The 21,663-nt window shown below is 40.6% G+C and overlaps 1 protein-coding gene across 3 annotated transcripts in view; it reads right to left on the minus strand.

Annotated features, from left to right (window-relative positions):
• CEP112 (centrosomal protein 112) overlaps positions 1 to 21,663 on the minus strand; it is a 159,611-nt gene that overhangs the window by 22,414 nt on the left and 115,534 nt on the right. For all 3 annotated transcript variants that reach the window (XM_058852388.1, XM_058852387.1, XM_058852391.1), the window contains exons 22-23: positions 21,114 to 21,176; positions 17,070 to 17,219 (exon numbers count right to left, since the gene is read on the minus strand). In XM_058852388.1, the coding sequence (XP_058708371.1) occupies positions 17,070 to 17,219; positions 21,114 to 21,176 (213 nt within the window). The remainder of the gene's footprint in view (positions 1 to 17,069; positions 17,220 to 21,113; positions 21,177 to 21,663) is intronic.

A 21,663-nucleotide genomic window follows, 5' to 3' on the forward strand; every position in this document is an offset into this window, starting at 1 on the left:
AACTCTGCACATATGGATGTGCATCTGTATCAAGAAAAGCTCTCAAAATTTATGACCAGTGCAGAGTAAAGCTACCACTAAAGGTAGTGAGAGTTAGCACTTTTCATCTTCAAAGAATTTTTCAAATGTTACCAAATTAATATAATTAGTTAATGAAAGATGCAGTAATAAAAGCTACCCTAATTACCTACTGTAGTCTTAATTATCTCCTTACTAATGCCCACAGAAGAAGGCTTCCACTTTACATCCTCAAAACATGTGCCAACAATAATTCTGAATACAGGCCTCTCTTCAAGTGCCTTCTAAATTCAAATTACATCCATTGATGTGTTTTCTCTCCTCGCTCATGAGAAGAAAATCTCTGGAACTTTGAGAAAAAAAAAAAACCCAACATGTGAATGATAATAAAAATTAAAGAGAATTTTCTTCCAGAAATACACATGGATATGCTTTAAAATTTTGTCATTAAAACATCTCATTTTCAAAATCTTTCTCTCTCCATGAAGCCAGAATTATGGGCTGTCTGGGCAAAAACTTCTTTACATTAAGTGGTCTCACAATTTAGAGTCAAATACAACTCTGTCCAGAGGAAGCAGCCAAGAATCCCATCCAGACTTTTAAAACCAATCATTAATTCTGCTAAAATATTTCATGGAGATAAATAGATTTATCTGGGTTTATTACTACTATAAATAAATCAGGCAAATATATCTGTGAACGCCACTGATGTAATGCCATGAGTCAGAGCAAAACAAGGGTGTTTTAAAAAGTGAAATAAAGATGTTCGAGCCAAATTGTTGGGGCATCCTCAACGGATTTTGGGTTTTCACTGAGCTCTTGCCCATGCCACTGCAAACAAAAACCTCTGTACTTGGAATTCTCTCTTGGTTTTGGTGCAAAGCAAAGGAAATCTTCTGGTTTTAACCTAATACATATGTCTGCTGTTCACATATGGCAAAATTCCTTTCTGGTGGGAACTTTTTCGCTGTTGTTGCAACACACTATATATCCAAAAAGTTTCCTTTGATGTTGAACTATTGCTCCACGACTCATTATGCTACTGATTCAATATGAAAGGCAAAATTTCTGCGGTTTCTGTTAAAACAATGGCTTTGTTTTTGCAAACAAAGTTTTCCACAACCTATATGCAGGGGCCAACATTACTGCAAGAGGAAAGAAAATCTATTATTTTACACAGAAAATTGTCACGGTGTTTAATAACACAAATTATTTCTTTATCCTATAGGTACATTACAATTGCTATTATGACTGTACAGAAAATTTAGCTTTATTGCTCCTCAGGAGCAGAAATTAAAATGCCTCAGGCAATATTTGACATCTTTCTCTTTCCTATTTTACTTTCACTGACCTCCCAGCCTGTAACCATCAGTCCAGCTTTGGGATCTGGTGAAATTTGGAACAGCTACGGATGGGTGGGGAAAAGGGAAGACCTGCAAAGGCTGCTCCTCACAGCATCCTTCTATGCAGTGACAGCAAATCTGTGACTCTTCATGCCTAATATTTAATTTTAACCACTAAACACTATTTCATGAAGAGTGAACGTGAATTACGACACAGAATGAAAATGCAAATTGTTAATAGCTTTGTAAATGTGTCCCTACAAGAGTTGGCTGTCCATTTTCTGCTGCCATTATGGGGAAAAAAAAACCCTAATGTTTTCTTGGTCAGGAATCAGACAAAAGGCGTAATTTCCAAAGGCACAGAATTCAGCATGAATAATAGGAGAGCTCCCATTTTTACCATGGCACATTGGTAAGTTTGGCTCACTTTGCTGATGTTTCAAAATGGGAATGGAGATCTTGCAAAATTCTCCAAGCTGGGGGCTTTGCCCATCCCCAGCAGCCAAGGAGCTCCCTGTTGCACCAGGCTATGGCTTCAGAGATTTGCCAGCAGGAGATGCCCCTGGGAAGTCTAAGAAATACTCCCCTTGAGGCACTGTGGGAAGAAAGAAAGAAGGAGAGAGGTTCAGGAAGAAAAAGAGTAATTTGACTCTAGGAACAGAATCAAGTATCTCCAGCAGTAAGGGGAAAAAAAAAATAAAGCAGGTAATTTAACATAAAAGAAAAATATATGCAAACGTTTTGCAGTGTGGCAGGCTCTAATAAAAGCTATGTTCATTTTTGACAATTCATAGGTAAGAGACTGACTGGCAGTACTTTATAAACTTGGGATCATCAGCATCAGCTCCTGAGCAGTCCTGTAACACTTCCACATCAGGTTTCACCCGGTGTCTTTTGGAGATCACCTGAGCACTCCTAGGATTCTCAATATGCCTGTTTGTTCCTGCTTTGCCCCTGTAAGATATTGAGGTGTTTTCAGCATTTTTCTGTACATAGCAAGTTGAGCTGACCAAAGTTTTAATATCATTTTCCTGACAAGTCTTTAGGTCTGTAAGAAGGAATTGTTCCTTGTGAGGGTGGTGAGGCCTTGGCCAGAGAAGATTGCCCAGAGCAGCTGTGGCTGCCCCTGGATCCCTGGAAGTGCCCAAAGCCACGATGGACGGGGCTTGGGGCACCCTGGGACACTGGGAGGTGTCCCTGCCATGGCAGGAGTGGCACTGGATGGGCTTTAAGGTCTCTTCCAACCCAAATCATTTCAAGACTCCCTGATTCTAAGATACATCCCTAAAATACCTTGATGGCACCAGCAGGGCTATTTGTAGACATAAAATTAGGCAAGGGCTTGAGCATTTTGCTGAGTCAGGGTTTCACTGCAGGACATTATAAACTCAATTCTTTTGAAAGGCAAAGGATGCCATAAGGTCCTGCAGAGATAACAGTTCAAAGAAAACAGCAGCATAAATTGTAAAGTCGGGCATTTTTGTCAGGGGGAGCTAAGGAGGGAATTGTTTTTGCTCTGTTAGAGTGGCTCAGGTGACAGGAGGGAAAAGGAGGCAAGGTTCAAAGGCTGTAATAAACTGGCTTTCATCTGCTTTTCTCAACGGGCCACAAAACCCAGCAAGCACTTGCCATGTCCAAGCACGGCTTTGTCTATGACCAGGACACTTTGGGGCTGTTGTGATGAAGCCAATCTAAAGCCTGTCAGCTGGAAGATTTACTGTAGAATTTACCTGGAGTATCCTGGAGTTTCTTTAACACTGCTCCCCCTTTTTTCTCAGCCTGCACTCAGTGTCATGGCCAAGAGCAGAGCAGAGGCTGCCAAAAGGAGAAAAGCCCTGAACTGTTTTCCCCCTGCACTCGCCGAGGTTCAGGCAGAAACACCAGTGGTGCACATTTACCAGATAAAATGAATCTTTTAAACCCAAAGATACCATGACATCTTAAGCGCACACTTATGAAGGAAAAGTTCAGAACTCCATTTTAAACCACTTATGAGAGGATTTACCAAGATTCTGCCTAATGTTCAGCTGACGCTTTGTCAAAAACATTTATCACGAAGCTTTTGAAGTTTCTTAGCTCCCCCCAAGTTATTAAAACTTGAACTGCAGAGTTTGTTATCAGCCTCAGAGCACACACAAAATACATCAGGTATTTTTTCAGTCAACCTTTCAGTCTGATTTTGAGGCTCTTATACAAAATACAACATTTCCAATCAGGTTAATGTCTGACAGATAATGCTGAGCGGGCGGAACCGCTGTGCCTGATTGATCCGCGAGACCATTTTCATTCCCTAATTTGCTTTTTATTAAACACTTTGGAATCAAAGGGAATGGCAAGGAGTCTGCCATTCTCTGAGCAGGTTTCCTGTGAAGACCTGATGTCAGCTTCAACATTTTCAGGCAACTTCTTGAATTTTTGATGCTCCGTCGCAAGAACGTCTAAAACATCCCGTCAGTGCTGTGCTAGTGAAAAAAACGCTATTGTGAATACAAATTAACCAGAAAAACATCTGGTTCTGCTGCTTGCTGTACTCCTAACAACACTTCTGCAAAAACAAACATCAGAGGTTCAGGCAGAATTTCCTGCAATGACTTGGAGAACGCCTGATAAAGCAGATTTATCAATCACTGGCTGAACGAGGCAATCTCCTGCTGCCCTGGGCTTCATTCCCAACCAAGTTTATCACCAAGCTGCCACTTTAAGTGGGTGTTCGGACACTTCACACCTGGAGCCAGCCCAGAGGCTCCAGCAGACCCCTGGTGCTCTGCAAATGTCTCTTTAAAATGCATTGCTCCTCACAGATACACGAAGATCTGGAAATATAAACATTTCTAACAGGTCTTACAAAACCTCTTATTTCGTTATGCTCTTTTAAAACAGAAATATGAAAGGCTCAGATATTTCTAATCAATAGGGCAATCTGATTCCCAGTAAGAAGGAAAGAAAAGCTATTTATTTTGTGCAATCAAGTGCTCAGTATTGCTGCAATTCTGCCATTACATAAAATAACACACATTTTCTTGCACACAGGCACACACAAAGAAATCTAATAATGTCTTTTTACCTTTCAAAGTAACCTTAATCAACAAAATTAACTCGCAAGGCAAACCACTGCTTTTTGAACTGAACAAGAGCGAGCTTGACTCAACACATGTGAGATGTGAGAGGCAGCAAAGTAATATCTGCTAAAATTATGTCTGGAAGCCAAAAATGGGGTGATTCTTGACAGGGGAGGATGCACACTTGGAAACTTGGAAATTCTTTTATTCAAAGTCTTTAATGACCTCCAACCCAATTACATTTGCAACAAGACATGACAATGCAGTTGCTCCTATTTAAAAGTATGAGTGAAAACGGAGTATTTTTGAAGCCTGATTCTTTTTTTTTTAACTTTTTAATCATGTTGAGATGAAGCTCATTTACTTAAAAAGGAAAAATGAAACAGAACGTCCTCTGCAGCTGGTCAAACAGATTACGAAACTCTAATCTCAGTAGCCTGAGGAAAACCAAAACTGTTTTTCAAGTATCTATTTTATAGAGCATTAGCTTTATACTTTTTAAAGGAGGCATTAACATAACTGATCAGAACATCCCAGAACGTTTCTGATCTAGTTAATCATATGACGTTATGACAGAGATTCTTGCTGTCATAATGCCAATGTTTCTAAACATTTCTAAAATCCTTTAAGTTTTGGGTTGTTTTTTTTTTCCAAATTAGACATGGGGAAGATCTATTTCAGTTTCTTCAGAAGTTTTTCTGTCCATTTTAGAGCTCTACAAAAGTAGTGCAGAATATTTTAAATAGACAGACACATACACACACATAGCAAGGAACAATGTCAGGCTCCATGACCTATTTAAATATTTCTGATAGCTTTTTATACAAAACATTTTACCCTAATTCCTGCATAACTCATTTCTGGGAGTCCTCACCACTGTATTTCTTTAACTCAGTTGTATTCTTCACAGCTGAACTGGAATCATCGATTAAAAAAAATCAGAATTTGTCTAGTTTAAATTTATTGGGTTTGTTTTTAAAAGCAATTTTAAAAGCAATTGTTTTTAAAAGCAATTTTTTAAACATTCAAGCCCATGCTGCGTTTTTTGGTGCTAATAGTTTCTCCAGTACAGGTAAGAATAAGGTGTAATTTATACACAGGCAAGCTAGGAAGAGGATTAAGAGGGGGAAAACACTCACCAAAGCTATTGCTGTGCCTCAGATATCGTTTTAATGGGGTGTCAAGAGCTCTTATCACAGTTGTGACAAAGCAGATTGATTTCCATTGAGAGATTTTGAGCTTTGTTTGTTTGTGGGGTTTTTTGTTAAATCTGTTTCAAGCCAGTTTTGAGCTGAAACTCTGCTCTCTCAGTGTGAAGAGCTCTCTGCTGTGGCAGAAAAGTCTTACATGAAAATGCACAGGCAGGAGAGGAGCTCAGTCCCACACAGCACAAGTTCTGTTGAGTTAATTGTGACTCTAACAGGCAGCCCCAAGATATCCCCCTGCTTTTGCTTCCCAGGAACACCCACAGGGTCCTGACAAAGCAGCTGAAATACCCCCAAAAGGCACACAAAGCTTTTTAAAAAAATATATGTAAATAGTTCTGAACATTCCTATATGGATGACATTGTTAAAATGCAAAAGAACTAAAAATAACAGAAAACAGACCAGGTTCTGAAGCAGCACCAGTTTCTCATTTGTGCAGCTACACATTAATGTCTCTCAGCCAAACTGCACAGCTACTTCGTGCATCCCAAAAGCTTCCATTAGCACAACTGAGACACAAACTGCAGGAAAAACATTATATGGCACAGTGTGAAAGATGTAAGAATTCCAGTATTGGTAGAGTTGCATAAATCTCAATCTAGTTCAGATCTGAACTAGCACAAATGAGCTTGGCCTCTGCTGCGACGGAGAAGAGACATCAGCTCTTCACACCCACCACTAAGGTGAGCTAGAAACAAAAATGAGTGCTCAGCAACACCAAACTTGATCTGCAAATGCACATTTCCATACAGTGATTATGAACAGACATGAACATTGAGTAGAAGTGATGTGTTATTCCAGCAGCAGGAAGAAAATGCCACATCAGGTAGGAGTCCCTCCTTGGAGTTCAGAGCACGCCTGTGGTCAAAGGTGTTTCCAGGCAGACAATTAAAATCTACCAATAATATCCAAATTGTTAAATAGTCTTCGGTAACTGCTGTTCTACCTTGCTGAATTACAAGTGCAAAACTGGAAAGGATGATATTGACAGTAGAAACAAAAGTAAAAGGAATTTAAGGGCAGCACACAGAGCTGTTTTCTGGAGCCAGTGTCAATACCCACCTTGCATTTCTCCTTCCAGCTGCCTGCAGAGTCCTGGCTTGGTCCAGTGGTGCAGGTGTTCCTGCAGGTACCTAACATTTGTCAGCCTGAATTTTTATTTATACAGTTCCATTCTGCCCCTGCCAGGCTTCTCAGTAAGCAAACAAACTCACTTTTCATGTTCAGTGTTCTTGTTTGCGCTTTTACCCTTTCTTACATAACAAACCTGGCAGAGAGCAGAGCAGGGAGAGCACCCAGGGCTCCTGCTGTGGGTGCAGGGGGTTGGACACTCCTTGTGGGCATCATCCCTCCCTGAGGCAGCACATCCTCTTCCTGGGTCTCCTCCAGGTGAGGTCTGGGTGTGGAAAGGTGGGAGCAGGCTGGCAAGGGAGTCACGCTGGCAGCAGGAATGAAAAAGCCACAGAGGACCTTGGTACCAGGGGTGGGGGCTCATGGCTGTCCCTGGGCACTCAGGTGGAAAATGGAAAGGAAAAGCATTACAGCACTTCAGGGTTTAACGTATTTTCAACAATTTAAGTTGAAAAGAGAGATAGCACAACCTTCTATTGAAATGAAAATGTGCTGCTGACACAGCGACTGTCAGGAGCCTGGATGGACTCAATGATCTCAGAGGTTTTTTCCAGCCTTAATGATTCTGTGAGTCTGGACCAGCACCACTGCCCACCTGGCAAGTGCACAAATGATGTGTTTTCCTAAACCACAGGATATCTGCATGAAGTTTTAGTGCTGCCATGTCCTAACTAGTTATTTCCCTAGGAAAGGGACTGGTTTGTTTTCCCCTGATCTGGTTCTAGAAGAACTTGCATCCACTCCTTTTTCTATCACCACTTATCTGTTCTGTTTTCAGGACACGATGAGTGATGCTCTCCTTCCTCCCCACACAAGGCTTTATTCCTTTGGGATGATCTGAACTGTGTGAGAGCAAGCCCCAGGGCAAAACTGAGCTGGGACTTCCTGGCAAATCTCAAGAGGGAAGTGAACAGGGCATTGCATGTTTTGTCTTCTAAGGCCAGCATGGCCTGGTTTGAAATCCATGATCTCATGCCATGCTGGGCCAGGAAAATGGCCTATCCAGGGCATGGGTTTCCAGCATAAAATACAAGTGAGGTGATCTGATGTGACTCTATTCACCTGCCAACAGCCCTGGCAGAAAAATAAACAGGTTCTGGGGATGAGCTGCTGCTGGAGGCAAAGCAGGAACCATTAGAAGAGCTGCCCTGACCTGTGAGGAACTGGTGTTTTTGCTTTGAACTTCAGCAAATCTTAATGAACTCCTCATAACAGGCAATCTGGAGTTTTCACTGATGATTTATTTCTCTGGATGTGCCAAATGCAGGAGACAAAATCAACACTGGAAATACAAATTCTGGGTCTCACAGTTGCTTGTCCAGGATGGTGAAGGCAGTTCCAACATCACTGCAGGTCACTCTTTGAGTTGCATCAGGAATTAGATTTGTACATGAAGGCACATCAGTGCTCAAGAATTTGGTTTAATAATTATTAAAACATGTTGATTTAATTGAAGTTATTGACTTCAGTGTGGTGAAGGCTTAAACTAAAAATAAGCAGAAACAGTTTTATTAACAGACTAAGTTAAAAAGTGGTTGTGTCCTCCTCCTTACTAGGAGTAGTAAGGTTTTGGTGTTTGCTTGATTCATCCCTGCTTTACTGCTCTTCCACTCCTGTTATCTGGCAGTTTTGGAGGGGATGCTGCCAAGAAGTTCATTTAAAGTCCTACATTTTATCCTGTAGGCAACACTTATTTCAGTTTCCTGAGAATAAATTCCATAGACAGACCCCTGAAGAGGAAAACAGGTGAACTCTCTCTGCCCCATAAATCAGTCAGGCTTCCTGAAGAGGCCAAAGATACAAAACTACAGATGCCTGCACAGAAACACCTCAGAAAAAGCTTCAGCCTTGAGGTTCAGAGTCATCTCCATAAGCCACAAGCACTCAGTCTTCCTCATGCATATTTCCAAGGGTCAACAAATCAAATATTTACTGTCTCAGTGAATCCTGTTCATCAGTGAATCCTGACATGATGGTGCAAGAATCAGCAACAATGAGCTGCTCCCAGGAAAGGCATCCCACTCTCCAATGCAGGATGGAGGGTGGACATGAAATCCACATGCAACAGGCTTGAATAATAAAGTATATTTTCAATAAAACTAATCTAGTTTTCCACCTGCTTATCCACACGTGCTGTATGAACACATAGAGGCAAGTTCCCTGGGCTGAAAGGCAACGAGGTGTACAAACAGAAAATATTCACTGTACGAATTTCAGTGGGAAAAGGAGCAGAGTACAACACACAGAATAGATGTTCTCCTGCTTCTGGACTCCAGTGCTATTTTGGCTGCCAACAGTACACAAAATTTCCACTGAAGGGCAAGTCAAACCAATTTCCCTGAGGATGGAGGCATCCGAAAACTTGCTGAGGTTATTCCATTAGTGCCTACGCATTCTCTAAGCGGATGAGCAGCTTCACTTTGAATCTATGTCAAACCACAAAGACTGGCTGATAATAACATTCAATTAAAATGATCTTTTCCCTCTAGAACAAACTGGCTAACAGCTCCACCTCACCTTTTCTAGCTGGGCACAATGGGGTGATTGATGCTGCAAGGAAATGGGATAGGTTTGTACCGAGGAGCCAGGTCAGGTTTGGTGACAGCGTTTGTAGGTTTAACCTCTTACCCAAATCTCTGAGATGAAAAAGCCACTTCTGCTGAGCACACAACTGTGAGAAAGTCAGAGCTAGAGCTGGCAAACACCAAGCTGAGCTAATTAGACAGGTGTTTTGAAAAACCCCAAACTTTACGCTCGACGCGTATTTGGACCTTTTGATGTCGTACCTGGTGCTGTTTCACACCACTGGGGCTCCAGAGAAAGGCAGGAGCTGCTCCCCTGCTCAGCTCTGGGGGTGAGTTTGCCATCTGATCTGCTGAATACACAGATAAAAGTCGCCACAGACTTTTTTCCCTTTTCAAGTGCAGGACTGTAAGTTGGAAAGCTCTTTTATTCGCAGCTCCGCTGACGCAAGAAAGTGGCAGGAATATGGCAGCTCTGGCTGCTTTCCTTTTGTAGCTCTTTGTAAGTAATCTTTTAATGCTAACAAAACAATAGGTATTTTCATTTTGGATGGAAAAAACATTCCAGTTACAGAAAATTAAGGCAGTGCCTTTCAAAAAGTCTAAGAGTGCTACTGACCACTTGATTCTTCTCCTACCCTGCCTTTAAATATTGGTAAATAGTTACCATGCACAGGTATCAGATTCTGCAGGTTTCTCTTGTTACACTTAAGAAAAGCCCAACTATTATGAAAATGGTGAAGTTTAACAAAGATATTTCTATTTCCCTGTGATCTGCCATTCAAAAGTGTTAGCCAGCCATTTTTTAAAAAACACTCTTGATATTTGATCTTCTTGAGTTTCAGTTACATATAAAGCTGGAGAGCCAGCAGAAAATTCTAAGTGGAATCTGAAGATTTCTAAAGTCAACACTCATTTTGGCAGGAACATTTTAATGCACAAAGCTGAAATCCTCAGTGACTCTCTCCTGCTGATATCCCTGGAGCAGCCAGCATAAAACCAAAAGCAACCTACAGCAGAACACACGGCTCTGCAAAAAAAAAAAAGGATGTGGACACAAACGCTGGAAGTGGTGTAGGCACAATGGGATCAGCCAGGGCAACCTGCCGCTGTTCCAGCTCGCCCCTGGGATGAGCCACGCCGTAAGAGAGATCTCTCAGGGAAAAGAGATGTTGATAACAAAGCAGGTCCACATCCCCAAAGCCCTGCTTGCCAAAGCCTGCAACTCGCCTCGCTGTGCCAGGCTTTAAAACCCTTCACTGCGGAGTTAGGAACGGCTGTGGCCCGCGGAAGGTTCGCTTTGAAGACGTCGCTTTCCCCTTTTGTTGGTGGAATCCGCGGTTCACACAGATTGTGTTTCCACCTCCACGGCTGGAGAAGCCCTGCAGTCAAGGCTGTTCCAGGAGCAGGGAAGGAGGCTGCGTTCCAGGAACTCACTGGAACTGGAACAAAGCACAGCCCTTGGAAAGCCTACACAGCCCTGTGCACACACTGTTTTACAGATGCCCTGTCTTTGGACGGCATTAGACACTTGTTTTTATCTTTATCTTTTTTTTTTCCCCCCCTCTTCTCCAGTAAAGTCCCAGACTTTGGAGCACAGGCTCTTCCTCCTGGGCATTCTGCCTCCTAACTCCTGGGTATCTCCCCAGCTCTGTCTTTTTTAAGCACCACTTTCTCCTGCACATAAAAGTCCTTCTGCTCTTCAGAGAGAAAAACATCTTTGAAATGCAGCAGTAAACTCTGAGCATCACAGCAGCCTTAAAAAAGCTGATTTCCATTTTCTTATAACATAGTTCTAAACCTTGTCTGCCCTTCTTTACAAACTGTGTGGGCTTATATCAGTATAACTTAACACAAGAGTGTTTTGTCTGCACTTTTTATTTACCCAGGACCCCTCTCAGTGTTATTACTCCTGTCTTGTCAATTAAAAGCAGTGAATTTTATGGCTGGTTTTGAATTTTTTTCCCTATTTTTTTCAGTGCAAAACTAGTGTAGTCCACATTATTAAAAGCAAGACAGTTTAGCTGTATATGACTTCGTATTTTATTCTGCATTCATAGAATCTTTAACTCCATAATGTGGAGACAGGCAGCATCCCTTCTGGGGCTAACAAGTTAAAAAAAGGACTTCATGCAGCAAAGTGCCTTCTGGAGAGAAAATAAAACACTGAGGACAACAATGATAATGTAGGAAAAAGTGAAAATACCAACTTTTAAACCTGCCAGATAAATCTGGACTGCAGTTCAGAGGAAAAGGCAGGCACTAGCTCTAGTCTTTTATAAAACTTGTAAGTCTGATTTTGCTGCTGGCCATGGTAAGTTCTTCAATGTGTTGAGACATGAAAAGTCAAGAAAAATACCAGAGTGCAAAGTTTGCTGCAGGAAAAAAAAAGATGACTCAATTCTTTGTCTCACAAAGCATGTCAGAGATATTATAAAGTACTTACAGATGCTCAGCCATTCGGATTGCCTGGCTGGCCAAACATCTGAAACCCTGTAATTTTGAAGAGAAGGTACTATGCTTCAGACAATGAAATAATTTCTGTGGCAGCAGAAAAAGAGAGATGGTTTTGAAAGGAAGAGTTTTTTAAAATCAGAATTTCAGTTGTGATCAATAACTATCTAAGCTTAACACTAAAGTCAGCCTATTTTAATTATAATTTATACTGAATGTGTCAATACAGGCTTTTAAAGATAACCAGGTCATGGAATCATGAGACAGAGCAGAAGCAAGAGTTGAAAACCTCAGGGATAAACCCTCATCTCTCTAACAGACAGAATTTGGGTGAAACTACTATTTACATCAACAAAGACTGTGAAAAACAGGTGCCTCAGAGTTTGGACCCCATGAAATGGAGAAAGCAAAGCCATAAAAGACCTGCAAATTTAATTTACCCATTCTTTTAGAAGACATGACTTCCTCTGCTGATCAAACAGCATATAGGAAGTTATGAGCAAGATAAAGTCATTTGCCTGGTAAATTTTAAGGTCTGCTTTCCAAAGCTAAAGCACCAGTGCTGGTGCCTTGTAATTCCCTGCTAATAAAAGCCACTGCAGAGTTATGAGTGTTATTACAGGCTGAAGTCAGTGACAAAGAAATAAAGATCCATGAAAAAGCACTCCATGTATTTAACATCATGAAGGTCCCTTACAAGTCTTTCTTTCAGCATGCCAAATGGTTTATCATGGTAATGTTTAGGCACAAAGGCAATTAGAAGGATTTGAAGTCCCTCTGGAGAACTTTGTGACACGCACATCTCCGAGGCTCTGCGGTGACTGACAGCATTTGGCACGGCCGTGGCCACAGAACCACCACCAACAGTGGGGCATGTTCTGACCAGATGTCTTACAAGACATGAGCCAGTGCCAACAGCGAGATGCTGACCTCCTTTTTACAGGCACTGCTAGCTGAAAAAAACCAAACAAAAACGACAAAAAAATCCTTCATCCAAGCCAAAATAGGAAATGCAACAAAATATCTTAAAAATCGTAATGTGGGTCTGCTGATGAAATTTATTCTGAGCTGGTGTTGAGGTTGTAGGGGTTCATTCTGCCACCTCAGTGTACCCCAGGGAATAAAGCAAGTCAAGACTCCCTAACCAAAAAAACCCTTGACACAATGTCTTTACCCGAAGTTTTAGATTTCCATTTAGAGTTTACACTAAGCTTTCAGGGTTTTATTCCCCTAATTAATGTCCTTTGTGCTATCACTCACACAAGGTCACAGCCTTCTGAACCACCACTCTTTACAGCCTTCATTTCCACCTTGGCCACAACCCTGGGGTGAAGCCAAGGCTTTGCCTGCCTCTGTCTCACCTTTAAAACAGGACTAAAAATGCTTCTTCTCCAGATTAGGGCAGCTTAGGTTGGGTACTCTCAGATGCCTCTCCTCCCTTAATAAGCACTAATTAAGGGCATTTAAACCACTTAGATTTACCTTTGCTTGGGATTTTTAAACTAATAAATTAGAATTATTTATTTTTTACCATCTCCAACCCTGCTTCTGGCAGAGTACAATGCTGGTCTTCCAAAAGGTGTTTTGAGGACAAAAAATTAAATATCTCTGCGGGGCTGCAGTCACTCAGTTAATGTTCCCAGAAACCTAATGTGCTTTTCCTTTTAATAAAGAATATTATTTGTAGTTACCAGTGGAATTTGCTAATAAGCATTAGCAATGTTTATCAATGGCTGATGATTAAATAGAACTACAAGCAAAATTAGCTTATGCATCCAATTTTTAAAAACACAGGGTTTTTGATAGAGAAATTTGGTATTTTTTATAGTTGTATGGAGGAAAATCTGTGTGTTGATAAAACCCTCAGTACTCCACAGAGGAACAGATCCTCTGGCTCCAAGATCCAGCAGCATTTAACAAATACAGGATGTCAGGAATACCCAGTGCCCACAAAGGCCCAGACAATTTAAACCCCAAAACTTTTCCCTTTGTTCTGCTATGGCTATAAAACACTTTGACTTTTTTTCCCCCTCTCAACATTTTCAAATATAACAAAGAAGAGCAACAGTTTCAAATTTTTTCACATGAAGGGGAACATTATTATAGGCCATTCTTTCCTAGAAATCTTTTAAGTATTATTTATTAACAGAATTAATCTGATCATAAGCTGGCTGACATACAAAGTGTTGAAATATGTCATCTTCCAACCATGCTTAGCTAATGAAATTTTGGTGTTAATTCAGGGATTTAACAGAATCCTAGAATCTGTAACAGGAATCAAACAACAATTGTGGTTCATCTGGCAAAAAAAGCATAATTTTGCCCCTTTTCTGTTGTGGGTTTGTCACTGTATGCTCTCCATCATCCATTTCTTTCCAGAATCTACTTTTTGATGTGGAGTCCCTACTTGGCCACCAACTCCAGCATTAAAATGCTCTGAACATGTTTTGCAGTTCCAATCCCAGGAAATGTTTTGTGCTTTCAGTCCCAAGATCCAAAAGGATTTAATAAAAAACTAAACTTTTCATAAAAGCCTGAACAACCAAGGCTGGGATTTCATAAATAACCTCAAGGTATCTTTATGATGCCACCAACTTCTCGTTCTGCCCAGTCCAGTAACCAAAAGCAGCAGAGAATTTTGGTAAATGTTCTGACCATTGGAATTACCAAGCTCCAGGCTGCTGTGGGTAGATCACTACAAGGATGCAAGAAACATAATTAAAAAAAAAAACCCAAAACATCCTTGAAAGTTTTGTTTATTCTTTTTGACTAATATTTAAGATACTGCCTTAAAAAATATTGAGTTGAAGGAGATGGATGCAATTGTGCAATAATAACAAATCAGAAATCTTTTACTAGAAAAGAGAGTCAGGAATTTGAATTAACATCAAGATCATGTATTATGGCATCCACATCTGGATATCACTTTACTGCCTAAATCCAAAACTTCTCTGAGAGCCAGTCGGTTTCTGTAAAAATGTATTTCTCCCTTTGAAAGGAAATAATAATTGGAAGGTCTTACAGGAAGCCACCCAATACCAATAGAGGAAATTGCAATCTGTTCCTCAATGTTAGTTTAAATCAATGTTATATTTAGCAAAGGCTGTTTTTTAATGATAGTATTTTCAATAGCTTTTACTACATTGAGTCTCCTCAAAGGCTTACATTATATTAAAAATTGCTTTGTTTGTAGAATGTTTTTTAATCATCCCTCAAGGTCTTCAGCTTAGCCTAGGTTAGATGTCGTTCCCCATCTCCAGGACATCCAGGATTCCATTTTCACCAAAACCCTTTTTTTCTTTTTTTTTTTTTTGCCCCAGGCTAATAAAAAGCAAAGTATTTCTGCATATGCTTGCCTAGAAATATGTGTGGTTCTTAAAAATACGAAGTGATCAAATATTAAAACCACCTTTTTCTGTTTCCAGAAGTATACACAGCATTTTAGCTTCCTAGGAATTTTCTGCTTGGGTATCTGGATTTCAGTAAATTTCCATTAAATCGGTGGTTTCAAAGGAAGGTTTTTTCTTTAAAAAAGTACAGTATTAATGATACTAAACAAAATTCAAAAACTCCAAGCAAAACAGCTCCTCCAATTTCTTCTCCAAGTTGACAAAATCTTTTAAAACATACTCCCAGCACCAGTGCTAAAAACTCCCTGGGACGCTGCTCAGAAATCCTGTGGAGAATTTCTCAGTGGTTTTTATGGATTTCATTACGTTGTGAGGTAATAACATCAAAATGAAGTTTATAATAGATTTACATGCTGAAGGGTTTCATACCACCTATAATCATTAGTGTTCAAAAACTGGTGTTGCCAACAGCTGAATTATTGCATTGAATGTAATTTAAGAGAACCCAGAAATTCAAGAGTAGAGTTTGCACAAGAAAGAAAGAAAGAAAAATGCTGCTTAGGAGTCTAAACTATGTTTTTCCAACATGCAGCTCAAGAAGGCACCATGATAACTTGAATTACAGTGTATTTCTGACTCTGAGGAAGATGATTCCACTGTCATGGGGTTTCTGCAGATCTTGTTGGTCAGTGGAAAAGTGAATTACAAACAGCCCATGTTCCTAAGTGGTAAAAATTCACCTGTACCTGAAAATAAAGTGATTTACCTGTGTTCTATTTGCAGATCCTGGTGATAAAATAACTTACCTGTGGTGATTTTATCTGCATAACAGAATAGAGCCAACATTTTTATAGTTACATCTTTCACAGAATGATCAGAAATAAAATTTTTTTCCTCAACAAGCACAGCAATAAAGGCAGACATTTTCCTTAAGATAATGATAATTAAAAAATTGATGAAAGAAAGGAAAAAGAACACTCTGCAGATGATGAGACAGTAATGACAACTGAATGCAAGTCACTCCAGTATAGAGGACAGCATTAACTGCACCATTATCCAATGGATTTCCAACATTTAAAAACTTTTGTGGTATCTTTTAGGCACAAAACAAATGACATAAACTGTAGGAGTTGAGTTTTTTCACTAATTTTTACATTTAATAATGTAATTCTTTGGTATGATTAAATGTCTTTACAAAGGAAAAGGAATTTCCTACTTCTATACAACTTCTCATGAGGTGTTGTCAAACAGAGCAAATGACAGTTTCAAAATTTTCCAATTGCTCTTTACTGCTCTGAGAAGAAAACATATTTAAAAACTATTTCTGCTCACTTCTACAGGTGAGATTCTCTGCAGCCACTTTGAGTCAAGGTGTCAAAGCAGCAAGAACACAATCTGCTTATTCAGTCTCTTAAAACAATGAGAAAGGCCAAAGAACAGAATTCTGATGCAAAATATGTATAAATCTGTATAAAAAATAATATAAAATATGTATAAAACTACAGATAACAAATACTTTATTCCTTTAACATTCAGCACAGACTTTGCTTGTATTTTTCCGAGGAAGCTAAGGACAAACTTTCCTTCAATGTAGCCTTAAAATGAGAAGTTGGGAAGGTTTGTGAAAGCCAGGCTGCAACCCAGGCCATGCTGCTGCCTCACTCTCCTATTTTTCACCTTTCCTCTCTTTCAAGCCCTGAAAGCACAGCATAAAGGTGCTGAAAATACACCAAAACATCAGGGAGAGTACAAAAAGAAAGAGAACAGGAAAGATTCAAGGGTTTGGCTGATGTGGATGGATTAGATTTGCCAAATCCAGGCACAGGATCAGCTAAAGGAAAGGGAACCTGAGTCATCAGCTCCATCAAAGACAAGGTCTGGGGACTTCTGGGTGAGCTCTGTGTGAACAGGAACCATCCCTGCATTCAGAACTTTTAATTACCCTCACCCAGGCAGCAGCATCAGCCACTGAAATCCCCAGATTACCTTGATTGCTCTGTCATTATCTGTCATCAGCTGCTGCTTCTCATCTTCCAACTTCTGTGCAACTTCCTGGAGCCGCTGCTCCGCCGCAAGCTGCTGCCGGCTGTTCTTCTCTGTCAGGGAGGAAATGGTTGTCCTCAGTTCAGCTATCTCCTGAAAAGAAAGCAGCATGTTACAGCTCCCCTCAATACAAGACATGTATTTTGCATGTTTTTTTTTTATATAAACACGGCATTGGGAAGCTCTGCTGTGCAAGCTGGATGTTTGAAATTAGCACACTGCACACTAGCAGGGCACGGAATTCCACGCAGAGAAAAGGAATGGAGCAAGGCTGTAAATGACAAGAATTGCTGAATACAAAATATTTGGAAGTGTTTTCCGCTGTGACATTCCAAAATATTTACTCATGAGAACAAAGCACATCTGTGATCTTCAGACTGGAGCCTGTTGCCCGTCTTGCACCGCTCTGAAAGCGGGAGTGTGAGTTTACATTGGGATGCTGCTGCTCCTTTTCCAGCGGGGATATTTTATAGCTTGATACTGCTGAGAAGAAAAATGCCCACATTCACACACTGGACTGAAATTTAAACCTGACAGTGAAATTTCTGAGCTGCTGAAAGGAGCAGATTTTGCTGAGCAATACAGTGAGGACCTGACTCCACATCCAGGACCTTGATCTAGACCTTTTAGGTGATTCACTTGTCATTTGTTGAACTGTATTTGTTTTACCTTTTTCATCACTGGGGAAAGTCATAACTAACCCTGATCCTTTAGGCATATTTACAGAATTTTATACTGACATGTCATCACCTAGCAAAGCACTTAAACACGTGGGAGAGTCACTGACTTTAATGTATATATTCAAGCTTAAGGTTAAGCTGCTGTAGCAGCATATTATAGAATAATTCTAAAAACACTTTAGCACACAGACAATTCAGGAAGAGATGATCAAGGTGCTTAGGCTCTGCCAGGCCTCCTCACTGGCAGAGAAACATTTAACTCTATTAAATTATACTGTTATTTAGGAAAAAATAATAGTTTAAAAAACCCTAATAATAGGCCAGGACTAGTGTAAGAAGAACTGTGCTACAAATGAAGGCACTAAAATAAGTGAGAAAGAGGAAAAGGCCTGATTAAAACTCTGTAGTACATTTATTTCTCTTTACCTATCTGAAAAGCCCAGGAATTATGTGTAAAACCTACATTTGTATTTCTGTATTTCTTTTCTAAAAAAAAAATAAAAATACATATTTCAAAAGATAATACCCATCAAAAGGAAGGGGTTTTGAGATCAATATGCCAAAATTTAGAGATTATCTGGGTAGGGTGCAACTCTTTAGCCAGGATGAAGCAGTGTATCTGGGTTTGCAGCTTAGGTAATTGTTTAGAACACAGACAATTTGCAGAAATGTGGTTTTACCAGGTGTGCAATGTGCAGGAGAAAGCAGAAGAAAGCAATGGATCATATAAATTATTAAGATAATAACTTGAATCCATGCAAAACGACAGCATTTTATGCATGTCCCATATTGTCATTTTAAAAAGGAAACAAAGCAGCAAACTCCTCAATAAAACACAAACCTGAGATATAAAGCTTTTACTGGATGAGACCCTGGTCTAGCACAGGAGTTCTGAAATGCAGGCAAAGAAATTTCAGCAAGAATTGATGAAGAAAGATCTGCTTTGTGCAGTACTTTTCAGAGCAAAAACTTCTATTTACTTTGTATAAACTTCAGAGGAAATTTCTTGAAATATCTTCTCTGTGTGGGTGTTAAAAGTGAAGGTTCCAAGAGGCCACAGAGAGAAAGATTGGACAGATGTTGTCAGCAAGGCAACCACAAGAAAAGTCACAATCGACCAATTATTAACAGTGAGCTACAAAAAAAACCCAAACCCAACCACGTCCAAGTAACTTGGGGGATTTGATTTAAACCCACACAAGTAAAGAAATTCAGACATCAGGGTGAAACTGTTTTATTGAGCCAAACAGCTCTGACAGATGATGATGTGTTGTGTCTGCCCCAGAAAGTGCTGAGGAACTGGGTCCAGCTCTCCCCAGTAAAATGTCCCAGCTACAGCAAAGCCACCTTAATACAGAACATGTCCCCAAACCTTGAGACTATTCTGCAGCCCAATAAATGTCAGCCTGACAAAATTTATTATGACATTTAGGTTAAAGAGTTCTTACCTTGCCCTACACTACCTACAGGTTCCTGCTGTAACAATTAAAGCAATTTCCCTCATCCCTTGCTTAAAAATTCAGAAATGGTTCAGTTATTCCAAGTGTCTTTAACAAATGGACCAAGAACCATTGGCTTGGATTGTGTCTGGCATGGAGAGCCTGCCTTGATTCCACTCACATGTGGGTGACAATGACAAAAAGAAAAATAGAGGTACCAATGGAAGGCATCTCTTCCTTCAGGTCTGATATGAGTTAAATGTTACTTTTTGAGCTTGAACCATTTCCTGGTTTTCAGGTTCAGATAGAAAGATAAAAGAAAAAAAAGAGGGTTTTTTGTTTTTTGTTTTCCTTCCTTCCTTCCTTCCTTCCTTCCTTCCTTCCTTCCTTCCTTCCTTCCTTCCTTCCTTCCTTCCTTCCTTCCTTCCTTCCTTCCTTCCTTCCTTCCTTCCTTCCTTCCTTCCTTCCTTCCTTCCTTCCTTCCTTCCTTCCTTCCTTCCTCCCTTCCTCCCTTCCTCCCTTCCTCCCTTCCTCCCTTCCTCCCTTCCTCCCTTCCTCCCTTCCTCCCTCCCTCCCTCCCTCCCTCTCTCCCTCCTCAAAAATTACTAAATTACTAATTTGACATAACTAAATTACTAATTGTACATTACTGGAAAGGTATTTAGGAAAGAGAACATTCTCTCTGATTTACCACAGAATCCTGGAATTGCTGAGGGTGGAATGGACCAGTTTACAGCAATTATCACCCAGAGCTGGTTGTTCAGGATCAGCCCAGTCAGGTTTTAAGTATCTCCAAGGATGGAGACCCTACAATCCCTCTGTATGCAAATAAATGTGTAAAAATACAAGTTAGATTTTAGTAATAGAATTTAAGATGTACTTACCAATTATTCTGATAAAGCAGTGTGAAAAAGTGACAGCCAATAAATGTCACCACTGAAGTCACAATTTTGGACAAGTGTTACAGAGGATAAGGCTCAAAGGAGCTGAAAAGCTGAAATCAAGATTTTTAAATATTTTGAAGTGTCGGTAGAACAGTAAAGTTTGCAGTTTCTTGTTATTGTCTTGCTGATCACTCCTGTCTAGTTTAGAGGCTGCTAAACCCTTCTTTTTAGTGTTTTTATTGATTTTAAAAGACTGCTACTGGAGTATTGGCTGCAGACACACTTTGCAGTGCAAGGCAGACACTGCTATGGCTGGGAGCAGTGAGGAGAATGACACCTCCACACAAATCCTCGTGGCAATTTTCTTCTTATTAAAAGCTTAACTTCTGGTTGCATCTCCACCATTTTTCACACTTCAGTACTACCTGTCAGTCAAACTGAAAGCTGAAGTATGTAAAACCATCCAGCCTTACCATTTTTAAGTATATATGTAAATTCAACACTCATTTTCATCTTTTGAGTTCTCTCAAGACCAAAAACGCAAGTCCAAACCAGTCTGCCTCCAGACACTGACATTCCTCAAGGTGCTGTCTTGGGCAGAAATGCAGAACTGGTGGGGATCAATGATAGAGATGAAGAAACCTTGGCCTTTAATATGAAATGCAAGTCCTGGCTGTGCAACTGCCCTGATTCTCTGAGATGTGCTGGCTGATGGAGTACCTCACCTTCCTTCCCACTGGCTGAAGGAGGACTCGGTCCTCTGGGGTCCTCAGGAGATGAAATTCAGAACTCAAAAAAAAACCCACCTGTATTTTGCAGCTTAATGCCCTGTGGTTTTTCAGTTAAAACCTGCCAGCAGACACTGGATGTTTGACTTGGTAACGAGCTATGACTTCTCTTGGTTTTCAAGACCAGAAGTAACTCCACTTTTCATCGAGTTCCCAAGCGGAACAGGTTCACCTGAGCTGTCTGCTGGCCACCTACCTGCGAGCACTTGGCCAGTTTGTGGCGGAACTCGTCCTTGGTCTGCCTCAGCTGGCTGTTGGCCTGGAACACACACAAAAGACAGCCCGTTAGCTCAGACACAGGACGTGCACAGACACTTTGCCACCGGGCCCTGGGCTTGGCACCTCCTCCACATGCCTATCACCGAGCGCCGGCCCCGCGCCAGCCACAACGCCCTTCTGTGGCAGCCAAAAAACCGCCAGGGCTGGGCTTTGATCTCGGGCCAACTATTCATCACTTAAAAGAGGGGAGAAATTGTACCTCTGCTGCCAATTATTAGAAAAACATAAAGAGTTCTGAGGATTAATAAAAAAAAAAAAAAGAAAAAAAGGAGAGAATGAGTGTGTGTGTGTGTGTGTGTGTGTGTGTGTGTGTGGGGCAGGGGAAGGAGGCAACACACATAAACGAGTTTATCAGGATGAATTTGTTTCTGAATAGAGGGGAAAAAATGAGGAGAAAGTCCCAGGCAACGTGACATGGGGGATGCAGCTTGACCTCTCAGTTTTGTCCCATTGCTCATCCCTTCCTA

The sequence above is a fragment of the Poecile atricapillus genome, chromosome 17 (genome assembly GCF_030490865.1).
Source record: "Poecile atricapillus isolate bPoeAtr1 chromosome 17, bPoeAtr1.hap1, whole genome shotgun sequence".
NCBI classification, from domain to species: domain Eukaryota; kingdom Metazoa; phylum Chordata; class Aves; order Passeriformes; family Paridae; genus Poecile; species Poecile atricapillus.